This window comes from Cydia pomonella, chromosome 20, assembly GCF_033807575.1.
Source record: "Cydia pomonella isolate Wapato2018A chromosome 20, ilCydPomo1, whole genome shotgun sequence".
NCBI classification, from domain to species: Eukaryota; Metazoa; Arthropoda; class Insecta; order Lepidoptera; family Tortricidae; genus Cydia; species Cydia pomonella.
Genome location: NC_084722.1, coordinates 3762554 through 3787109, shown reverse-complemented (window position 1 = coordinate 3787109; position 24556 = coordinate 3762554). Strand labels below are relative to the sequence as shown.

The window sequence follows — 24556 nt, the reverse complement described above, 5'->3', positions numbered from 1 at the left end:
AATGATAACCTTGTGTTTAAAGCAATACAGAAAATTAACACATGCCAAGTGCAAAATAATAAAATGGATCTTAATTCTATAGACACGGATTTGACAGGAGATGATAAATTAAAACTTATTGAAATTCTTGACAAATATGCAGATCATTTTATCGACGGTATTCCAGTTAGGCGAGTTAAGACAGGGGAAATGGAAATCAAATTACAAGATCCTCAAAAAGTAGTCAAGAGAAACCCGTATAGACTAGCACCTGCCGAAAAACAGATTGTCAGGGAAAAAGTTCAGGAGTTACTAGATGCTGGCGTCATTCGTGAAAGTTCTTCGGCATTTGCTAGTCCAATACTGTTAGTTAAAAAGAAAGATGGCACGGATCGAATGTGCGTAGATTATAGGAATTTAAACTCGAATACTGTCCCCGAGCATTTCCCTTTACCACTCATTGAGGAGCAGATTGATCAACTGTCCGGCGCGCACTTCTTTTCGTCTCTGGACATGGCTTCTGGGTTCCATCAAATTTTGATACACCCTGATTCTATAGATAAGACAGCTTTCGTGACCCCTGAGGGGCAGTATGCGTATGTAGCTATGCCTTTCGGCCTGCGCAATGCACCCTCCGTGTATCAGCGATGCATAAATAATGCCCTAAAACCCTTAAAGCATAAGCCTTTAGCATATATGGACGACGTCTTATGCTACTCGACAGACGTTACTGAGGGTCTTCGCCGACTTGATGAGGTACTGAAAACACTTTCAGACGCAGGGTTCTCATTCAACCTGCGCAAGTGTAAATTCATGAAAACCAAAATTAACTATTTAGGCTACGCCATCGAATCAGGCAAAGTAAGGGCTAATTCTCTTAAAATCCAAGCTCTATCGAATACCCCACCCCCGAAAACGGCGACGCAAGTGCGACAGTTTTTAGGCCTAGCTTCGTACTTCAGGAAGTTTATTAAAAATTTTTCGAAAATAGTTGGTCCCTTATATCCCTTGACAGGTTTAAAGGGCCCCATTAAGTGGACAGATAAACATGAGTCCATTCGTCAAACTATCATAGCTATACTGACATCTAGTCCAGTATTAACGATTTTCGATCCCGAACTCCCAGTCGAACTGCATACTGACGCGAGTTCGGAGGGCTATGGCGCGATTCTTATTCAAAAAAAAGACTCTTTGCCCCACGTTGTAGCGTACAACAGTCGCCGTACAACCGAAGTTGAGTCCAGATATCACTCATATGAGCTCGAAACGATGGCTGTAGTACGGGCGGTGGAGCATTTCCGCCACTACCTCTATGGACGCAATTTCACGATTTTTACGGACTGTAACTCACTAAAGGCGTCAAAGTCCAAAACTGATCTAACTCCTCGTGTCCATCGCTGGTGGGCTTTCCTACAGTCCTTCGACTTTGACATTATCTATCGTGAAGGTCGCAATATGGAACACGCAGACTATTTATCACGAAACCATTTGATCGAGCCTACAGGGTCGGGGACAAAGGAAGTAAATTTCGTAGAACTTCATGAAGGTTGGCTGTTAGTGGAACAAAAACGGGATACTGAAATCCAGAATATTATACAACAACACACTAATAAAGAACTCCCTGAAAATGTTGCGAACACGTACGACGTCCGTAATGGGATACTTTATCGTAGGATTAATCGAAATAAAATCTGTTCTTGGCTCCCTATAGTACCGCGTTCACTCATATGGACACTCATAAATCATGTTCACTCCGAAATACAACATTTGGGCAGTGATAAAACTTTAGATAAATTATACGAGCACTACTGGTTTCCAGAGATGTCCAAATGCGTTCGCAAGTATGTTGATTCTTGTATTCTTTGCAAAGCTTCCAAAGGTCCATCCGGAGCACAGCCTATACGTCTCCATTCGATACCTAAAGTTTCTGTGCCTTGGCACACGGTTCATATAGACTTTTCGGGCAAACTAAGTGGAAAAAGTGATCAAAAAGAGTATTGTTCAGTTATCATTGACGGATTTACAAAATATGTGTTACTAGAACATACTTGTTCCCTAAACGCTACTAGTGCTGTCATAGCTCTCGAAAAAGCTGTAAATCTGTTCGGAGCACCAAAACGCGTTATTGCGGACCAGGGACGTTCATATGCAAGTACCGAATTTAAAACATTCTGTTCAGATAACAATATAGAACTTCATTTTATTGCAACGGGGTCAAGTAGGGCTAATGGGCAAGTTGAACGCGTAATGCGTACTCTAAAAAGTCTTCTTACCATTGTAGAAAATGACCCAAACAAGACCTGGCGCGATGAACTTGGCAAAGTTCAATTAGCACTCAATAGTACGAGGTCAACCGTGACCAAATTTACCCCAACAGAGCTCATGTTCGGTATTCGTGCGCAATCGTTAGGCTTAGCTAAAACTTCTTCGGGCCTTCAGCCCAATGCCCGTCTTGATTTGAATTCTATCCGTACGGAGGCTTCTAAAAATATTGAAAAATCTGCAAAATCCGATACTGACAGATTTAATAAAGGTCGTGCTACTGTTAAACCATACTCGAAAGGCGATTATGTTTTCATTAAAAGTTCAGAACGTAATCAGACCAAATTAGACCGAAAATTTAAAGGGCCTTTTCTCATAATGGATGTTCTTGATAATGACAGATATCTATTAAAAAATCTTAACGGAACTAATCGAACATATAAGTACGCTCACGAAAACCTGCGTCTTGTACCAATAGGTCAGGTAGGATTAAACGAAATAGCCACGAACATGCTTAACGAGAATAGTGATGAGGAGGCCGAGACGGCGCCAGATAATGTTAGAGACGAGAGTAATAATGATCAAGATAGCGACACTATTTCAATACGCAGTTACGATACCTTGTCCGCTGATTCCGATACAATGACCGCAGGCTCAGATACCATCACCTGTTGTTCTGAAAATTACGATCCAAGCAATAGCTTTTTCAATACAAATGAATGATTTCAACTGTGAAGATTAAGAAAAGAGGTGCAACTGATAATCAAGATAGTCAGCAAATCAAAGGTATGAAAATTTGGTACTTGTGTAGTATAGTGATATTGTTTTCTGAGGTAACGTTGTCCGATTCGGGCCCAAGCAATAGTGATCTATGTGCTTTGGCTTGATTGGAGGGACGCGTGTACCATGTGTGTATGATTGTGGTCGAGGGGACGGCGCTTTGAAAAAGCGCTTGTCCGGTCCACATTATTGAATCGTTCTAACGTTTGGTCGGAGGGACGCTGTTGTCCGGTCCATGCCTTAGATTAGGATGGTCGAAGGGACGCAGTTGTCTGGGCCGGGAAGTATTATTGAGACATAATGAGATTACGCTGTGAATGGACTATGTTGTCCGGTCCGTACGATGGTATGGTCGAAAGGACGCAGTAGTTCAATTTTACATACGACGTCAGGCTGGACGAGCGTAGAGTGTTAATAGTGATATTTCCGTGTTTTTGATTACAGAGTGACTACAGTTATCGTTCGCCCGTGGACGGTCGTTTGTCAGTCCGGCCGTGACGGCGCCCCCAACGTGGCGCCATCTAGATTTAACACTGCAAACTAAAGTGACGTTTACACAGACGAGAGTGAAGTTGCTATCAATTCACTCTGGCGGAACGTCAAGGCATTTTGCCGGCGGCCATATTGATTACGACGGTGGTCAATGAAGGCGGCGCGTGACAAGGCATTGACGGATCGCCGACGCCTGTTAATTAAATCTAATTCAATCATCTCCGATTGCGGATTAAAATCATATTGGATTATAAAATATCATATTAGGCACCTGATTGAAGATCATTGTGATATTATTTTCTAATTTAATAATTATAAAACATATTTCATTCGTACGAAGACTCGTTTAATTTGAATTCCAACGCCCATAGTGCTACATATCATGGGAGACGCTGATGATGGCGATAAAGAGCCTTCATATTTATAATTTTAATTTGAGAATTTTGTGTTATTTTTTTTTATGATAAGTTTAAATTTATTTATTTTATTGTGCTTCTGTCTGTTGAATTTGTCTTTTATTGTTAGAAGTTATTTTTTTATTGGTTTATAAATTATATTGATTTTGACTTGACATTAGAATTAAGATTTAACATGTAAACGACTTGGTGACTACTGTAAGTTTATTATGTGTCTAAATAAATAAATATAAATAAAATGGCATACAGACCAAACCGATGTTGTATGAAATAGTACATTTTATGTCAAACTACATATACGATAAGAAATGTACAATTTAAACTTGAAAATGTAAAAATTGTCTGAATAAAAGGCTTATATTATTATTATATTATATTATTAACTTTTAGTGACCTCAACTTTTTCCTAATACTTAGCAGCAAATTGTGTATTATAGGAATTGTGCGCGTTAGAGGATTTGCCATCTTGTGGTTTTAATCGGAAACTTAAACTTGACTTTGACTCTTCACATTAAAGTAGGTGATGCCTCCTACAGTTCACGCACGCTATCTTGTGTATTGTTCTGCCATCTTGCGGCGTAAGAGATTGTGTATGATACGTGTCAGATAAGTGTCAGTTATGTGGTTATGTGAACCGTTTTTTAAAGTCAAAATGTACTAATATATATAAACATCCCGTTGCTACGTTTTAGACTCGAGGAAGTCCAATTTGTCGATTGAAGAAAGCCTTTTGTCAGTTCGAGAACCGTATTGCTGTTTTCGACATGAATAAACAATGGCTATGATAAACTAGGTTTAGCGTTGCAGCTTTGTTGCTTTTAATTATTTATCTAGGTTGACTGGGTGAGGCAAATTGAATTTTCATTCACAATCACAGTTGAAAAATAAAGAAATCGCTTTACGCATCGTATCGAAATTTCTATTGCTTTACAAGAAGGCAAAAGGGTTGTTTAAGCGTAAGGCTTGAGTGGACGCTCGAGTTGGGCGTGCAGCGGGGCGGGACGTGTGGCGTTCATGTTATACAAATGTAAACGTATAGGAGCGGCCTTAGTGCACGCTGCTCAGATCACTTGTGAGCCCGACGCCACGCTGCACGCCCCGCCGAACACTCCACTTCGAGCGTGCACTCAGGCCTTGCACTAACTCTTCGTAATAAAGTATAACTCACGCTAGACCGGCCCATGCCCGGGCCGAGGCGTCCGACGGGTCAATTTCTATAATGATGATCAAGTGGTGCTTTCTGTAGAAAACGAAGTGCCGGAAGCTCCGGCTTGATCTAGCGTGAGTCATCCTTACTGTTGTCACTCGAGCAAGTTAAAAATTCTAAGATTCAGGTCATTTTACCTACAAATTTATAATAAATTTGAAGTTTCCTGCAGTTAATATACTTGACTGAATGACTGTATTGCAGCGCGCTATCATTGGTGACTGCATTGTAGCCACAGATGATAAAAATCTGGCACTCGATCATTATTATTCGATATTTTCACATTTGCGGCAGTAATTCGGTCGGTCTGGTATAATCTGAACTCGAACGGTACCTACATGTGTATCTGCTATATTTGCACCTTAATTAATACGAGCGGCTGCATGGCTAACCTAGATTCGAGATGGATTTGCGAATGTTCATTTCGTGATATATCCGGAGCTCTGATATTGTCTTTGCGGTCAATCACAGTACGTATCAGCCATTAATATATTGTGCAGTGGAACTAAAGTAGTATCTCCGAGAAAAACTTAGAAAAGCTGTGATGTTTTTCATTTTGTTGATATTTTTTTAATTAAGACAAACGTTCATAATAGGTAATATCAATTTGCACAGTATTTATTTGATACGTATCTAAAAGTGTAAAAAATGTATGTTTCAAGAATAGAATAGAATAGAAAGTTCTTTATTATTTATCATTTTTGTTACATATAAATATGTCCGCAAAAAGGCGGTGTGTCCTTAATGTAATATGTCTTTTAAGATCTATACATTTAGTTTATGTCGTGTAGCCAATTTATGGCTCACTGGCAAGTGTTATAATCTCACGAAGAGCACAGTGACAATACAATTTTGAAGGTTATAACTTGTATGGGGATGACTCCTGTAACAGTACCGTTCGTGTTTGAAAAATACTATAAGTATTATTTACTTACTTATTACTTATTTATAATTCCTTGTGGTAACATTTCTAATAGTCAGTTGATATAAAAAGCGCACAACGAACATATGTGACGTGATAAAAACGAGACCAATCTGTTGTCAAGGAATCGATGATATATTGTGCAATTTCTAATTGTAGGTATACACACTAAATACCAATGATAAGTTTGCTTACGGGGGAAGTGAGCAATGTAAAGTGGGTTATATGATACCCTGTACAGATTACAGATCATAAGAGTCTTACCAGTTTCATAGTCATCAACAAACTCCATGATCTTAGGAGGCACTGAGCCCTCTTCATAGAACTCCCGAAGCAACATCTTCTGTATATCCCCGGCGGGGTACGTAATACCCAGTTCTTTGTAGCCGTCACAGTTGAAAGAACATAACAGTCTTACCAGTTCCATGGGCTTCAACGAACTCCATGCTCTGTGGAGGCACTGAGCACTCTTCATAGAACTCCCGAAGCAACATCTTCTGTATATGCCCGGCGGGGTAAGTGATACCCTGTTCTTTGTAGCCGTCACAGTTTGTCTTGGCATGCAGCAGTTGGGCGTATACTCTGTTTAAAGTGAGAAAATTGTATATTAGTTACTTGGTTTAAGACACTTTCATACTAGACATTAGCAAAAAACGTCTGTATTTTTTGCAAGGAGTATTTTTGAAACCACATTTTATGGTAAGAAATTGATTTCTAAAATTATAAGTCCTGTTGAAAATTTAGTTTTTAAGTTTAAGTACTTACCTAAGGTAAAAGAAGGAGTTTCAATTTGAACAAGTACTTATAATAAACACACGTACAGTTGCTTAAACTGCAAACTGAATATGGAAGTGTTTTTGGTAATTATTAAAAAAAAAACAGATAAGGTCTGATTCTATTTTTTCTGTAAAATTTATAATAATGTTCATATTATCTAAATAAAAATCATAATTTTGCTTCGGTAAACTTCGGAGATAAGGGGGTATCGTATTTTTTAAATATTTTCCTTCATAAATATCTTTCTTTAAAAAAAAAAAAATAATTAGATTGAATTGTATAATTTAAGCTCTTTCAACCGATACCCCATTTGACCTAGTAACTTTGAAATTTTGACCCCCTCTCAAACTGAGCATTTTCCATAATAAATTTTAAATAATTAACAAAATAATATTTTCATTGCGTCTGGGTTGGCATTTTTTTATAAATATTCCAAATTTCAAATCGATAGCTAAAGTGGTTCTCGAGATAATTGGCTATGTGACCGACGGACGGATGGACGGATAGAGTCGCACCATAGGGTTCCTTTTGTACTTTTTTGGTACAGGACCCTCACAATGGCAAATACATATCTGATAAGAAGTGGATTTGAAGGTTACGGTTCCCAAGAAAATTTCAAATGATATCTGCCATATGATATATGAAGAAAGAAAATAATAACTAAAGTACAAGTAAGCATCTTAGTCTACGTATATGTTTCCCTTAAAATAGCAATGACTGTTGTTCTCATTCTCAAGATGAGAAATTTTCACGAGAATAGTTGAATTCAAGATGACAGGTGAGACGGGCGGTGAAGTTACATATCTAGTCAGAAAACGTCACAACTGAAAGGTAAAATACCAAGAAATATCAACTTTAACGTTATTTATATATGGATCAAAATTAAAGTTCGTAAATTATCAGTTGCAACGTTTTCACTATAAAATGGTATTAAGAAAAGTAGCACAGTGCCTACAGAAACCTAAGAAATACATGTTTGTCAGCGACTCTGCTCTGTGTAATAGTGTATGCTTGCTATACTTAAATATATTGCAATACATATTGAAAAAAATATGATCTATCGAGCACACATTAAAGTAATTTTCATTAAGATTAACGACTTTATACTGTAATGTTTAGTAATAAAATATTTGTTATCTTAACACTGAGTTTATGGTATTATTTTAAGAAATACGTTTTACATGTGAGTTCAAACACGATCAAGCTTCGAGTGATTCTCACCTAGCTAACCCTATACTTACCCAGTTCATTCATATTCAACAGCGTCTGTACTTAATAAACACCGATCGCCGTCACTAGTCAGTCTGTAGTTACTTTCGGTTACAAGTTTAAAAAACCTCATTACATATACAATATCAGCAAATGTTTAATAAATACAAAACAGTACCTTTAACTGTTTGAACATTTCTAACTTTTGAATAAACGATAATAATAAACGAACAGTCACTACATTTTAACTACTCAAGTAAAATTTACTGTCTTTTCGGAACAGTAAAATTTACTGTTATGTTCGATAGGCTCATATGAAACAGTTTAAAGCATTAAACGTTAATGCAATTTCAATTGCTTTAAATGTTTTTTTTTTCAGTGATAAATGAATTAGCAATTGAAAACATAAAACTAGTTTACCCCAAATTTGTCAATAATGTTTACCGAATTTATCAGTGACTCTATCACTTATGTTTTAAAATCTTTAATTTATGAAGACTTAGGAAATTTATTGAAAAGCGATTTATATTATTTTAAACGTATGTACCAGTGTTGGCCGAACGTTAATTAGAATTGACAATTAACCATTACAATTGAACCGTAAACCGTAACGGACGGTTACATTTTACGGTTCAATTTGTAATGTTCATGTTAAATTGTTAATGGTCAATTCTAATTAACGTTCGGCCAACACTGGTATGGACAATGTACGCTATGACCTAGGTTGTACATACTTGCTTAAAATAATTCGTCTAAAGGGTTTTAGCTATAAGTATCTAAAATGGGCTTACCTTCTAGAATCTTTGGCCTTTTGTAGGAAGACGACAACGATGGCCTCTGATCGCGCGTAACCGTTGGCGCTGTTGTCGAAACTCTTGCAACGGCCGTCCGGCGATAATACGCCCAATCTATCAAAAGAAAGGTTGTGGCGTAGTACCTATTGGACACTCATTAACGATCAAATCGTGCAATTTCAAAGTTTTAGACAGAAATAATAAAAGCTCGGCAAAACTTAGGTCTCAAATTGAAACAAAGAGCTAAAAAAAACAATTAATACTTATTGATTATAAAAGTATGTTTCTACGCGTCGACTGTAATGGTTTACCGTAGTGGAGTTTAATGGAGTACTGTATTTAGGCAACCAAGCTTACTGAGTTAAATACGGTAAATACGGCACTCGAATGAAAAGCTCTCTATTATATCTACGTGGTAAAAAATTTGATTCATTTTTACGGTAGTATAACTTAGTGTCAAACCAATTCTGCTTCCTTGCATTCTCAGAAAATCTCAAATATTTAGTCAGCTGCAGAGAAAAGGTACCCCCCTGTATAGAAGTGTGTATGCAAAGGTGTTAAGCGCGTATTAATTGCTGACTGTACCTACAGGAATATCGGGAGATCTGAAGGGGTATTCCTAGAGGCACATAAAATATAGTAAATATATTATGTTAATAAACAAGCGTATTGCATTCTGAATTAAACCCAATTCAAGGATTGGCCACATTGCATCGGTGCTTAAAATATATGCGTCGACGTAAAGCTGTCGCAAGAACTGATTACAAAGCGTTATTTTGAACGTGGCCACATCAGTTGGGGGTTAAAAACATGGTGCATGAGTCACATCTTCGTATTTATGGTGCGTCAACGTAGTTTGAGCATCATCGTGGCTGGTCCTCCATTCCGCTATCAGAAGAGAAACTTTCTTCTTCTTCTTCTCCTAGGCTACTTCTACTTCTCTACTTCTCTCCTACTACTTCTCTACTTCTCTCTTGGGCAAAGGCCTCTCCTCTTGATTTACACGACTCCAGTTTGAGCTTTTAAATTTAAATAATTATTTACCTAGAAAACTGAAGTGAGACATAAGGATGCAGGCACAGGTTGGAACCACCGACGATGGCGGAGTCACAGTGACCGTCTCTGATAGCTCTGAAGGCGTGTTCCAAGGCGTAGAGGGAGCTCGAGCAAGCTGAGTCCACGGTGTAAGATGGTCCGGTGACGCCGAGCCAGTAGGAGATGCGGTTGGCGAGCATAGCGCGGGAGCAACTGTGGAGAAAGATGATTATAAATATTTGGGTCAGATATCGTTTTGACACTGACAGGTGTACAAAAGGATGTACATAATTTTTTTTAAAGGTCACTTCTGTGAATAATACAATGAACATAACATCACGTTTTTGTTGTTTGAGTCTGAAAAATCTTTGTTAAACAAACATTGTAGATAGTTTATACAAATACCCATTATAACTAGTTAGCATTTAATCTTATTTATAAATGAAAAAGGCATGATTTTTTTAATACGTATATATTATTTTTCTTCCAATATCAAAAAACGAGTATTCCGCAGTACAAGAGCTTATAGCCGTACACTTGTACTTCTTCTTCCTAGTATTTGTCCCGGCTTATTGCCACGGATCAGTCATAATTGGCGTAGGCGCTAGTTTTTACGAAAGCCACTGCCATCTGACCTTTCAACCCAGAGGGATAACAAGACTTATTGGGATTAGTCCGGTTTCCTCACGATGTTTTCCTTCACCGAAAAGCGACTGGTAAATATCAAATAATAAATCGTACATAAGTTCCAACAAACTCATTGGTACCGGGTTTGAACCCACGACCTCCAGATTGAAAGTCGCACGCTCTTACCGCTAGGCTACCAACGTTTCGTACTCCGTCTTATAATAACCGTACAATAATCGTCATATACTTTTAACTCTCAATACCTTGACACTGGTCAAATTGTACCATTGGACAATAGCCATTTTATTAAAAAAAAAAACTGGCGGAGACCGAAGAGCTGGCGGCTTCCTCGCACAACGTATCAACATTGCGATACAATGTGGAAATGCCTCCAGCATCCTTGATACAACGCCTCAAGGGCCTATTTTAGATTTAAGCTAGTTATAGTAATCTTCTGTATATATCCATTATGTATATTAGGGCAAATAATTTTACTATGTTCAGAACGTTTAAATTTCCCAAACAAACCCTTCATAATGTTTTTGCTTTTCATAAATAACACGTATTAGCAACTTTCACATTACTAAAGCGAAAGGTAAATGCTTTCCTCATATAACTTTTCGATTCATAGTTTCTCTTCTATTGTAGCGTTTCATATTGAGTTATAAAAGCATTTTAACTAATCTGCAACTCTGACGGCAAAGGCTCAGGCAATTCAATTCAAACTTCTACTCCGTGTTTTATGAAAATGGATCTTAGTTTAACGGGATTAAGTTCATATTTGAATGGTGGAAACTAAAGGTGTGTTTTAGGTTTTGGGTAAGGATTTCAATGCAAATACATTAGTAAGGTAGATGTGCAGTTGGGTTAGTTAATTAATGTAATTGATTACAGGGCAATTGCGAGAATATAAACTAAGATGATTAGTGTCAGTCTAAGCTAATTTTGCATCGATTTTAACAGAATGAAGTGGCATTGCCACATTTTGTTATTTCCATATAGATTTTGCCTAGTTCGACTCTAGGTACATTGTTCAAATTTTCAGTATCTACTGACACAATCCATTCACCTTTTCCTAGGTTTTCCTCTCCCGTTCCATCACTCCACATTCATTCGTAATATCTTTCTCGTCACATGACTTTTAATATCCTCATTATTGCGATAAATTGCTCATTTGCTATCATCCTTATTGTAAACTAAATAAATAAATACATCCGTTATTCTTTCTTCTTTTCTTCCTTTCTTCTTTTCTTTTTAATAGGACATTATTACACAAATTGACTTAGTAGTTAGTTATAAATATTTATAAATACTTAAATACATAGAAAACACCCATGACTCAGGAATAAATATCCATGCTCATCACACGAATAAATGCCCTTACCAGGATTGAACCCGGGACCATCAGATTCGTAGGCAGGGTCACTACCCACTAGGCCAAACTGGTCGTCAAAACCATACACACACACATTTAAACAAAACATCAAAACACCGTCGACAAAACACCTCTTGCCTAAGAATACTGTTATGTCGCACAAAGTTTAAAGTTATCGACTTGAATCGAAGCCGGAATGCCCGTAGCTTCCAATAATGACAAGTGGGCCGGAAAAGTTGGGCTGCAGAGTTAAATCTTGGAAAAATATAATTGCTGGAGACTAGAAGTACTTGGAAATAGTTTATCCGGTTAATGGGAGGTGATTTTTTAAGTTGCTAGTCAGTTTTGATTATCTTTTGTAGGTTCTATATATCTATATAATGATGTCTGCTTTATTATAAAATAAAATAATACGGTATCTGACAAAGTGGAAATAATTTTCTAGTGAATGCTACATGCATTTTATAACATTGTCTAATGTAATTAAATTAATTAGACAATACATTTATACTCCAGTATTTTATCTTGACTAAGTCATGTATTCAGATGGGCAACCGGGAAAATACAAACCTCAACCGAAATTTTGTAATGACTTATCTTGGATGCGTTCTACTCAAATGGTGAGGCACCAAAAGAGGCTACAAAAAGATGTTATCGAGAATTAATTACCCAGTGATACCGAATCCGTTGACCTGCATCTTCTCGTAGAACCATGTTTTCTCCGACTCCGAGAAGCAGGCGCCCACGAACACGCCAACTTTCTTGTTCTTCAGTTCTTTGGGGTTCACACCTGGGGACAACGACGGACAACACTCATTAACAACAATTAACATATGTGTGGTGGTTAGTTTGGGATTGATAGGTGAAGATCGGGCAGCCAAAAGAGCATACTTGGGTCGAACAACTGGACGCTGTCCTGTCGGTCATCCTAAATAACGTTGAGCGTATAGAGTGGAAGTAGATCACCGCAAACTCGGCGTCGGCGAAAACTAGCATGAATCCGCTCAGTACCAAGCAAAATGGCATGCTCTTATGTTGGAGGGCAAGACTCATTTTGGGTCATCGCGCCAGCCAAGTGAGTAAGTGGTGGGTGGTTTAAATTCTAGTCTACCCGTATACTTTTTCACAAACTTTTCGTCGGGTTAATGAGAACATCAGTTATCCGCAACCATGACCAGTGTAACCTGTATCGAAACGTCGTAAATAAAGGAAACCAAGTAAAATCGCGATAAGCGTATCGTAAAAACGTTACGAGTACGAGACGCGTAGAGTTAAAGTTGAGCACCATCCATGGCGTAAGCGTCGCGTAAGCGTAATCGTGTTATAAGTTAAATACTATTAGTTGAATTCATAGTGTCACTGGCGTCAGATGTCTTCGGCGGGTGTATCGACGATCTTACTTTCTCGTCAGTTGAAGATTTTTTATTGCTTGATTATATAGGAAGTTTTGTTTTTTACGCGTGCATTACGCTACGCCTGTCGTAATGACGAGAGAAATCTCATACGCTACGCTACGACGACGCTTCATATGCGGACTTACATGAACTTGTACGTGTTCGGAGGACCCTTGTTCTACGCGCGTACGACACGCTTACGGGTCTCTTATGCTTACGCGCCGTGTGCTGAGGGCCTTACCCGTATGCTACACTTTAAGTAAACAAGGTACTAATAAAATTCTACATCAACCAAACGATCTTATCAAAACAACATAAAATATCAATTATATTTCCCTCCCGAGAATACAAACATCTAGCTGACATTATCTCAAATTGAATTTCTAATCTACCCAGGATATTAATCCTGTAGAATATCGAAATTTCGTTTAAATTCCGACAGATGACGTTCGTTTCTTCCGTCTCAGTATTCCATTAGCTGACACATTACATCAGATTATCATTTCGCTGGCGGCGCCCAAATTATTCCAGCCAAATGATAATCTGCTAACACTGCCAGCAATATTTGAGCGCTTTCATGATTGTTTAGGGTTGGGGAATTTTATTGAATATTTAAAAATTAATCATGTGCGTTTTTTACAAGCTTTTATTGAACTTGCCATCTTAGTATGTTTGTTAGTTACTGTGGGCCAAATCTTGGAAGCTAAATTTGACCCACATCCCGATTTCCGTTTGAGCTGAAATTTTGTACACGTAAATCGGATTACAATGCAATATTATGAAGATATGAAGCTGATTTTATGTTGGAGACAAGAGATGGCCATGGGAATTCTGTGATAATACAACGCACACTAATTGTGTTTGGGGTTGTTAGAATTGTCTCGATGAGTATTTAGTTGCATGTGGAAAGAAAAGTACAGTCAGCAATAAAAGCTTGTACCAAAAGTGAATTTTCTGCCAAAAACTTACTTAAACCTACTTTTAAGACAAACATTTCTGGACATATTTTGATATATGTTACGTAATTGTTCATGCCAAGTTTCATGTACCTAATTTAAGAGTCCGCAGCAAGCTTGGTTCTCCATACAAACTTAGTTATGCTCTCATTTTAAACAACTACCTAGATTGCTCTGAAACTCTGTAATTACAATAAGATAAGGTATATCTATCTTGTAATTAGTTTATGTAGCTTCAGATACCAATACAGCTAATTTAAGTTTTTCATACAAAACTTCTGAAACTTGGAAGAGATCCCATACAGGGATAAGTTCGCCTTTGCTGTATTTAATTTACTCTGTAACTGTGTTTTTCGTGTTTTTATTTCTATGTACAATAAAGTATAAACATACATACATACTTCTTCTTTTCCTCTATTTTGTTTGTTTTTTAAACTGGAGCTATATTAATGAATTACAGACCTAGATATACCTCATGTCATTGTATGTGCAAAGTTTCGTTACAATCCAACATGTAGTTTTAAATTGAGAACGAACCCCGTTTGTTTGTATGTGAAGGTGAAATTCATCCGAGCTTGCCGGGGACTCTTAATGATTTTTTATGGGCATTTTTAAATGAAATAATAACTTCAGTTGTATAGTAGTGGCTAGGTTCGTGACTCTTTAATATGGTGTGGAATTTGATACCTTACTCTACATTTTTTCAAATTACGGTACGAAACTCTACAAACCTACTTGTTCAACGTAATAAAATTAATTAATACTAATTAACGAGCTACGAGTACACAGTTTGAAATAAAGGAGTAGAATAAAACAGCTAAAAACTTAACGAAGTTACGAAGAAAACGTTCTAGAAGCTTCGAATTCGAATCTCGACTTATCGCGTCCCTAGCTGAAGGAATGTTTGATTCTGGGGCAATTAAATTCGCATTGTAATCAGACACAGAACAAATAAGTTAGATAATAAGAATGGTCATAATAAAGTAGGGTTGATATTATTGCTCACACAAAATATTACTAGATATTAGTTAAAAATTAATGATGATTGCTATTTTAATTCATCAGGCTCTAAAAACCGAATTTTAAAATTTAATTTTGCAAAGAATACACGAGATTGGCAACTGTAATTATTTACGACATTAAAAATGAACAGCAGCATGATTCTCAACAAAAATCGAATGCTACCTAGTTTACTATAACGAATAAACAAATTAAAACTAAAAAGATTTTTTTCGGCAATTTATTAACCGTAAAATGCCAAATTTAATTTTTTTTTTCTCAAAATATATAAATAATTGATAAGGAAGGGGCAGAAATTAATATTAGGCTTTTTTGGAACTTAATTTAATTAGAACTGACCATTGACCATTAGAAATTGAACCGTAAACCATAACGGACGGTTAAAGTTTACGATTCAATTTGTAATGCTTTCCTGCTTGCTTTCCTCCACTTTGCGAAATCCTGGGCGTCCTCTCGTGTAAGCCCGTTTACGCTCATATCCGCTTTCACTTCATCGAGCCATCGCTTTTTTGGTCTGCCGTGGGGTCGAGATTACACCTCTAAATAATTTTAGATTTTTTTTGTAAGTATCTGTTTGTGTTTTTTATTATTATTGTTTTAGTTTTTTTTTTTTTGTAATTCGACATTTGGAGACTATATACATCTTTAAGTAATAATAATACTTACTTTTACTTTAAACATTAATACTTTAGTTTGCATTAATATTTTCAATCAATTGTATTTTATAATTGTTGATATGCTTTTTTTTGCTTGTATTTATATAAATTCCAAGTTGACGCGTAAGCCCTTGTGGCCTATTTGCTGAATAAATGTTGAAGTTGAAGTTGAATGGTTAATGGTCAATAATTCTAATTAACGCTCGGCCAACACTGGCGTGTAGGTAGTAGGTAGGTTTATTATCTATAAAAACAAAATATTTAAATTACTTCAAGTTCGTTGTGTCAAGTCTCATTCTGTAAAGTCGGTCAAAGGACTTTATTAACGAAAATCGCACCCCAACCGCCGAATATAAAATGAAGAAATTTGAATGGTAAGCCGAGTGGTCGGCAATATTGAGTTATAATCACCAGTTATACAAAGTTATATCACGAGTTATATAAAGTTATATCACCAGTTATATCTCTAATGGATTCGGAGATAGGGCTGTGGATAACTTGGGAGTTTTATGGAAAAATGGGGAAATTTTACTTTGGAGTTTGTTTGCGTCAGTGATGAGGTTTTATTTTTAAGGGTGTGCTTAACTCAGTGGCGCTTGTAGGTTTCAAAGTAAACGGCAAAGGCTCTATTGAATAGGTATTTATTTAAGTTGTATTAGATACAAATATGACGAGTTTATGCCAAAATACTTAATGAAACTGTTGATAACTTAGTGCATTAAAGCGTTTTAGACTGTACGCTGCCACTGTGTATGATTAGTAGGGAGAAGTGTTGGACGTTAATTGCAATTAACCATTATAAATTGAACCGTAACTGTAACGGACGGTTACAGTTTACGGTTCAATTTATAATGGTTAATGGCAAATATTTTTTTATTGCATTATCGTTTCGGCAAACACTGGTAGGGAGGTACATAACTACGGTACTTTGCTTATATTTTGCTTCGCTTAGGTATAAGTTTTGACAAGTTTTTAATATGTAATTATATAGTTTTGAAAACTATTCCGTATTTCCATTCCATTATCTGTTAATAACTTAGGGATAAGTGTTAACAGAGAATGCTAGGATTACCTATAAACTTTTTGTGATCCTTGGACATCATTATCATACGAGCTGTATTTGAGCACGAGCGTGGGCAATGTTGGCGTCGGCGACAACGGATATCATTGCCCGCCCTCTAAAACATCCAAAAAGTGGGTAATACTAAGATTGTTTTTCTTTAAATAAACTGATGCGTTTGACCACAGTGGACGTGCTGAGCAAAAAGTCATCGATCGAATTTTTCAAAAAAATTGAGTAATTCGTGTATTTTCGAAAAAAGCGGACAATGTTGGCTAGTTTCACGGTACGTTTTAGAATTCCCTTAAATTACCCCCGAATTATCAATGAAAACAGAATAATTTTTAAAACTGTATACTTATACATTAAAAATATAATGGTGTCGTAACTTACATATATTACACAAAAAAAAACAAGCTTAAAATTACCAATTAAAGCAAGTTTAACGAATATTGTTCTACTGGAAGCTTTATTATAGATACTGGTTTACGAGCATCATTTCAAAAGCAAAGGAGATATTTTGAAAAAAGTTCTAAAAATTCAAGTTTTTATTCTGTGCTTCCCTAAATATAAAAGAGACACGAGTTAATCAACGCTTAAAAACAGCACTCCTAAACACGTCAAATAAAAGAAAAGGAACGCCAAAAAAGAAATATTGAACATCCCCAGTAAATTACCCAATTACATTTGTGAAATGTCAATTCGTATTCCCGCCGTCGCCATTTCTAAATACAAAAACCACTCGCTACTCTCAATAGGGGGTTAATGTGAAAGGACTTAAGGCTGGAAAGGAATTGCGGCCCAATGACCGAGAATTGAATCCAAGGATCAAACAGATTGCCCTCATTATGGATGGAGGTTTCAATAAGTGATTCTGTATGTGTGCAGGTGTGGCGTTACGTTTAGGATCGACATCACGGAATAATATAGCTACGTAGGTACCACAGATCTACAAGATTGCCAGTCAAATATTAAAACATACCTACAGACATAAAATCACGCCTGTATTCCCAAAAAGGGTAGGTAGACATGAAACTGCTAGTTTTAGTGGCACTTCTAGCAATTAAGGGGTTTAAAAAAATAACGAAATATCAATAATGGAAGGTAAGGAGTGTAACCAAAAAGTGTCATCAAAAAACTTTAAATAGGTGGCGCTACAATACCTAGAATACTTGAAAAAAAAATCGAATCATAGACAGCGCACTTCACTCAGTCAATAACGCCTACGTTCTTAGCTACTCAGGGCTACTCTGGAGAGATTTTGAACTGTTATTTATAGCTGACAGCTGGACACTTTTGCAACAGTTCTACCATAAGAGATTTCACTCCTTTTAATTCCACACTCCATAATCGTGATATTGCACAATGTGACAGGTTGCCAGCCCATCGCCTACAACACACTTGAAACCGTATCCTACAGTCGACTTCTACGACATTGCGACACCCACGGGAGGAAAAGGGGTGTAGAAATTCTTAACTCGACATCACACTAAAATCGGAATTACGGAAGGTGGAGATAAGGAAAGAAATCTCCATGTTCCAAAACGTGTCATCAAAAAAACTTTAAATAGGTGGCGCTACAATACCTAGAGTACTTGAACAAAAAAATCAAATCATAGACAGCGCAATTTACTCCGTCAATAACGCCTAGGTTCTTAGCTACTCTAGCGCTACTCTGGAGAGATTTGGAACTATTATTTATAGCTGACAGCTGGACACTTTTGCAACAGTTCTACCATAAGAGATGCCACTCCTCTTAATTCCACACTCCATAATCGGAATGATGTCGAGTGTCATTGGAAGAATTAAATTCAGAAATAAGTAATACGTGATTTGATTACGTGGGTCTAAATTCTTTTCGTTGTTTTTTCTGACCACTCTGTCACGTTTGTATCTGTCTTTTATCAAATAAATAAAAAGTCGAGTGCGTCATTCTAGCTGTAGATTATTATATTTTATATGAGAATAATTAAAACGAGACTTCATCTCATACAAAAAGCTCTGTCACATTTTTCGGGGACAAGAAACAACACAACGAAAATAATTTAAACCTGTGTAACGATTTGCTTTTTAAAAGTATATTCCAAGATTTAATTGGAAGCGCTGGTGGCCTAGCGGTAAGAGCGTGCGACTTGCAATCCGAAGGTTGCAGGTTCAAACCCCGGCTCGTACGTAGTTTTTCAGAAAAGTACGACATATAATTTTATATTTACCAGTCGCTTTCCTTCACCTGATTAATCCCAATAAGGCCTAGTTTGCCCTCTGCTTTGGAAAGTCAGATGGCAGTCGCTTCCGTGAAAACTAGTATCTACGCCAATTCCTGAGATTAGTTGCCAAGCGGACCTTAGGCTCCCATGGACCGTGGCAAAATACCAGGACAACGCGAGGAAGATGAGATGATGAGATATTCCAAGATTTAATCGCTCACCATATCTCCTGAATACTCGTATACTCGTATTCCATTACCTATTCTCGTATTTACCTTACGTTTTGGTACGTTCTAGAAACCTCAGATGTGGTCACATTTTTTCATTATGCCTTTTTCGTACTCCTGACTTGTTCATACATGATGGCTTCCATTTTGCACGCTTTAATTATCTTTAAGCGAGCGTCGTTCTAGACCTCAAAGGACATCATTGAATCTCTAAATACTAAAAGGCTTAGGGTAAGAAGAAGAAGAGTTAATAGAAATGGGTCAAGTGGCTCTATAAGCTGTAGACCACGCGAACCCCTATGGATCTATTTTCCATTTAATTCTTGAGTGGTGGCAGTATGGTTCAATTTTTATCGCCTGTCAGTAAGTCTGTCTCTTTCGCACTTACATACTTGTTAGAACGTGACGGGCATGGTACCGCCGCTGTAGGGCTATGATGGTCGGCTCTTTATCATTTGTCATTATATCCGTCACGTTCTAACAAGTATGTAAGCCCAAAAGTGACGGGCATAGAGACAAGTGATAAAAATGGAACCATGATGCCACCGCTGTTCACAAGATTTCACGAGAATCGGTTGAGAAATGCGACATATAATATAATAGACGAGAAAATCCGTACATACCAAAGCATTTTTGTCTAAGCTGAAACGAAGACTTACGCTGACGCTCGGTCAATTACTTAGTGAGTATATGTAGCTAATGATTAGGCAAGCTGTAATAACTATAACAGTATTTCAAGACAATAGTCGCCCCACGTCCGATCTTAATTATTGGAAAATTCCGCGTCCGTCGAGTACATCATTCGTTCTGTAATCTTATAAATGAGCCGTCTATCACACCGAAGCATAAAGACCATTTTATTTGTTACAACAAGATACATTTGCTCAATGATGTGATGGTCTACAATAAAATATTTGTCTAAGTATAATGAAATATTTATTTGTTACAACATGATACAAATGCTGAATGATGTGATGGTCTACAATAAAATAATGTAATTTTGTTTTTGGAGATCAGTTTAGGGCATAGTAGGCAAAGTAGGCGCATTTTTCGGTACACTTTTTTAGTTTGGAATTTTTTGTGTTATTTCAACTCAGAATAACGAGATTTTCAATTCTATTAAGGGAAAGAAAGTGTCTCAAGTTTTTTATTTCCATGCTGTTCCTATTTTTTATAGAAAATTGTATGATGGTAAAGCTTCATTTAGACGGATCAAGAAATTGGATACAATATTCGATACACAAAAGAAATAATAAGTGTGAAATTTTTTAAACATTTTCTTCTTGTTAGGATCGAAATAGCTCGTGTTTCTAAGTAGTATATATATATATATAGTCTGTTTGAAAAGAGAAGAGTACTGGAATGTATTAGACCCCATACATTCCACGACTCTTCTCTTTCCGCACAGACTCTAAATATTCTGAAACCAAAAAAACCTTAATGTACACATCAGCCACATGAGTGCATGGCGACTTTATCAATCAATTCATTCATAATATCTCCATGCAATTTCGTAGCTCATTGTAGAACTGTAAACAGAATGGCCCACGTATATATACTTATGAGCAGGTAAGAATTACACTGCAGTGTAAACGCGGTCTTCAAGAAAGGAAGGGAAGCCAATATTTAATGGTACTTGATAAGCACTATTCGCGGTCAGATTCCATGTCTAATGTGCTCTGTCCAATTAGTTTCATGAAAATATTATCACCAGTTATTTTATTTCATATTGTAACGCCTGCATAAGAAGGCGAGCCGAGGCAGACATCAGCAGAGTCCGTCCCACTTATTCATAAACGTCTACTAAAGTTGACAAGCCGCTAATAATTGTTTGTCCCTTTCCGCCGTATTGGTATGATAGAAAGGGACAAATGATTATTAGCAGCATGTTAACTTTTGTAGACGTTTATGAATAAGGGGGTGTGTCGCTCCGCTAATGCGTTAAAGCTACTCGTTTTAGAACGAAATAAGTATGTCGAACAATATTCTACTTACCTAATATACAATTTTTAGTATGTACAATTTATTAATAGACCCGTTTTAACATATTTATATCATTTATACCAATAAATAAATACATACCTAAGTTAGAATGATAAAAGCATTTCTATGTTTTACTTATACTTAAACCCTAGACTAGAGAGTTTAATGCACTCCAGAATATAATGATATCTGGGGACTTGCGTAGCAAATGGTGTCTCGTCTGCAAGACCACAGACACTAAGTAAGTTTTAGTATAAAACTTTTCCATTTGGTGAGTGGATTTGGTTTTAAATGTGGTGTTGTTACAGAAATACTAAAAACACTTTAGCATTTTAAATATATAATATCTGCGAAACCGATCTTTGTTCGGAAAACATACAAAAACTCAAAAATGCGCGTTTTCCCAGAGATAAGTCATAGTTAGATCGATTTTTCCCCCATAAACCGCCATATAGCAAATTTCATCGAAATCGTTAGAGCCCCGTTATATGTAAATATACAAGAATTGCTTTTATAAAGGTATAAGATAATACTGCCATACTGGGGTAGAGGTATGGATACTGTGAATAATCTCGCGTTTTGTCGTAGGGCACAGGACAGCGGATGTCATTCCAGGTCTAGAGACATTTAGAGATATTTAAACCTCTAAATAATTTTAGATTTTATTTTGTATCTGTTGAGTTTTATTATTATTGATATGTTAGTTTTTTTTTTTAATTCGACATTGAGACACTTTATACATCTCTAAGTAATAATAATACTTTAGTTTGCATTAATATTTTCAGTTAATTGTATTTTATAATTGTTGATATGCTTGTTTTTACTTGTATGTAAATTCCATGTTGACGTGAAAAAAGGCCCTTGTGGCCTATTTGCTGAATTAATGTTGAAGTTGAATGGTTAATGGTCAATAATTCTAATTAACGCTCGGCCAACACTGGCGTGTAGGTAGTAGGTAGATATATTATCTAGAAAATCCAAAATATTTAAATTACTTCAAGTTCGTTATGTCAAGTCCCATTTTACAAAGTCGGTCAAAGAACTTTATTAACGAAAATCGCACCCCGACCGCCGAATATAAAATGAAGAAATGCCCAACTGGGGAAGTACCTCCACCTTACAGAAAACCGCAGCCAAATAACACCAGACCCTACTCATAGTGTGTATTCCTGCTACCAGAGCTCAATGTGTATCGTATAAATCACGTAAAAATTTTAAACAAAGGCGAAGAAAACTATTGATATTGACTTACTTACTCCGTTGGCTCAGCGACCCAAAATGAGACTTGGCCTCCGACACAAGACAGCACCACTTTTCTCGGTCCTATTATATATTGGTGAGAGGTCGCACAGGACTTTTATTTAGTGGTACTTAATTATAAAATATTTGATCTGGACTACAGTCTTCTAGTCTGTCTATTTTACTTCAAGTTCTGCCTTCAAGGGAGAGGGAAAGAAATTAGGTGTGAATTAGCCGCTTATTACTGACATAGACCGAAATCCACGCGGGCGTAGCCGCGGGCACAGCTAGTAAATAATATTTATATTGTAATTAAATGCCAAATGAATGTACTCCCATATAATAGAAATAGGAATCATAGGTGCAGGAAAATGCTTTAAAAATATTGCCAAATTTTTATAAACAGTTGAAAATACGAGCATAAAAATGATAGATGAGTAGATGACACATGTGTTATTTTTGTAATTCCTAAAAAAATAATTTTCGAGATTTTTCTCAATTCAATGTGATTTATTTTATATGAGTAAAATTGTGGCTTTTGACAAAGGTACTTACCTACAGTACTTAAGGGTCCGCAGCAAGCTCTCCATACAAACGTAGTTACGTTTTTATTTTAAAACGACTAGCTAGATTACTCGAAAACACTTACAATAGGTATATTGCAATTAGTTTATGTAGCTTTAGATCCCATAGTTAAAAAATACAGCGAATTAAAAAAATCATACAAATCTTGTTTTTGCTCTATTTAGTTTGTTTAATAAACTGGAGCTGTATGACCTAATTACAGGACTAGATATAAGTACAGTCAGCATCAATAGTAGCGGATGAAACAACGCGCCTAAAGTATCTGAGGGCTTACCGCGAACCACGTTCGACGTGTTGCGTCCCTGTCACGCTTACGTACGAATTTACAAGTGCGACAGAGAGGCAACACGTCGAACGTGGTTCGCGGTAGGCCCTCTGATATTCCGGATAACTTTTCCAAATACGGATAAATCTCTTAAATTTATATTCAAAAGTATATCTTTTACAGACTTAATTGTTCTATATATAGAACCACCACATTTTGTTAAGCTGTTACAGAATGGTAGATACTTTTGAAACCTTTGATCCGCTACTTTTGATGCTGTCTGTACTTCATGTCATTATATGTGACATTATCTATGAAAAGGGACCTTATTGTCGGTGGCGCTTACGCCATTTCAACGATGCTCCCATATTATAAACAACGCCGCGCTACGTAGTGCGGCGTGAGCGCCATCGACAATAAGGTCCCTTTTCATAGATAATGTCTCATATGTACAAAGTTTATTACAATTCAATACCTACGTATTATTAAAATGAGAACGAAACTCCGTTTGTATGGTGAAATTGGGCCGAGCTAAAAAACCTTATTGCTTTTTAAAACTTATGTAAATAAATTACAGACGCTTTAACCTTTAAACTGCCCAAAACACTCACTTTAATCAAAGTAAAACCTTACAAAACGTAATTGAAATACTTTCAATTGCTTCGCAAGACAATAACGAGACCATTCTCGAATCCATTCACCCGTTCCATTCGTTCAGGGAGCACTAAATTAGACCGCAAACGACACTTTAATTGAGGCAGGGGTTCCGTACATAAGTTACGGTACCCTTCTTACGGAACGCTGAACCCTGGATTTCTGCTTTTGCCTTTTTTACCTGGTTCGGATAGAGGTAATTCTTTTAACAATGCATATTAACCGGACCACCACAGACAGAGATGTGGCGAGAGGTCGCACAGGACCGAGAAAAGTGGCGCTGTCTTGTGTCGGAGGCCAAGTCTCATTTTGGGTCGCTGAGCCAACGGAGTAAGTAGTAAGTAAGTATATTAACCAGACGAAGGAATGGAATTTTAATAGTATTTTATACAATAGTGATATAATAGAGACCTTTTCAGTCGAGTACCGTGTTTA

At 36.8% G+C, this 24556-nt stretch overlaps 1 protein-coding gene across 1 annotated transcript in view; it reads right to left on the bottom strand.

Annotated features, from left to right (window-relative positions):
• LOC133529178 (fatty acid synthase-like) overlaps positions 1–24556 on the bottom strand; it is an 81974-nt gene that overhangs the window by 43199 nt on the left and 14219 nt on the right. The window contains exons 4-7 of the mRNA XM_061866829.1: positions 12545–12665; positions 9883–10086; positions 8836–8952; positions 6477–6640 (exon numbers count right to left, since the gene is read on the bottom strand). Coding sequence (XP_061722813.1) covers positions 6477–6640; positions 8836–8952; positions 9883–10086; positions 12545–12665 — 606 coding nt within the window. The remainder of the gene's footprint in view (positions 1–6476; positions 6641–8835; positions 8953–9882; positions 10087–12544; positions 12666–24556) is intronic.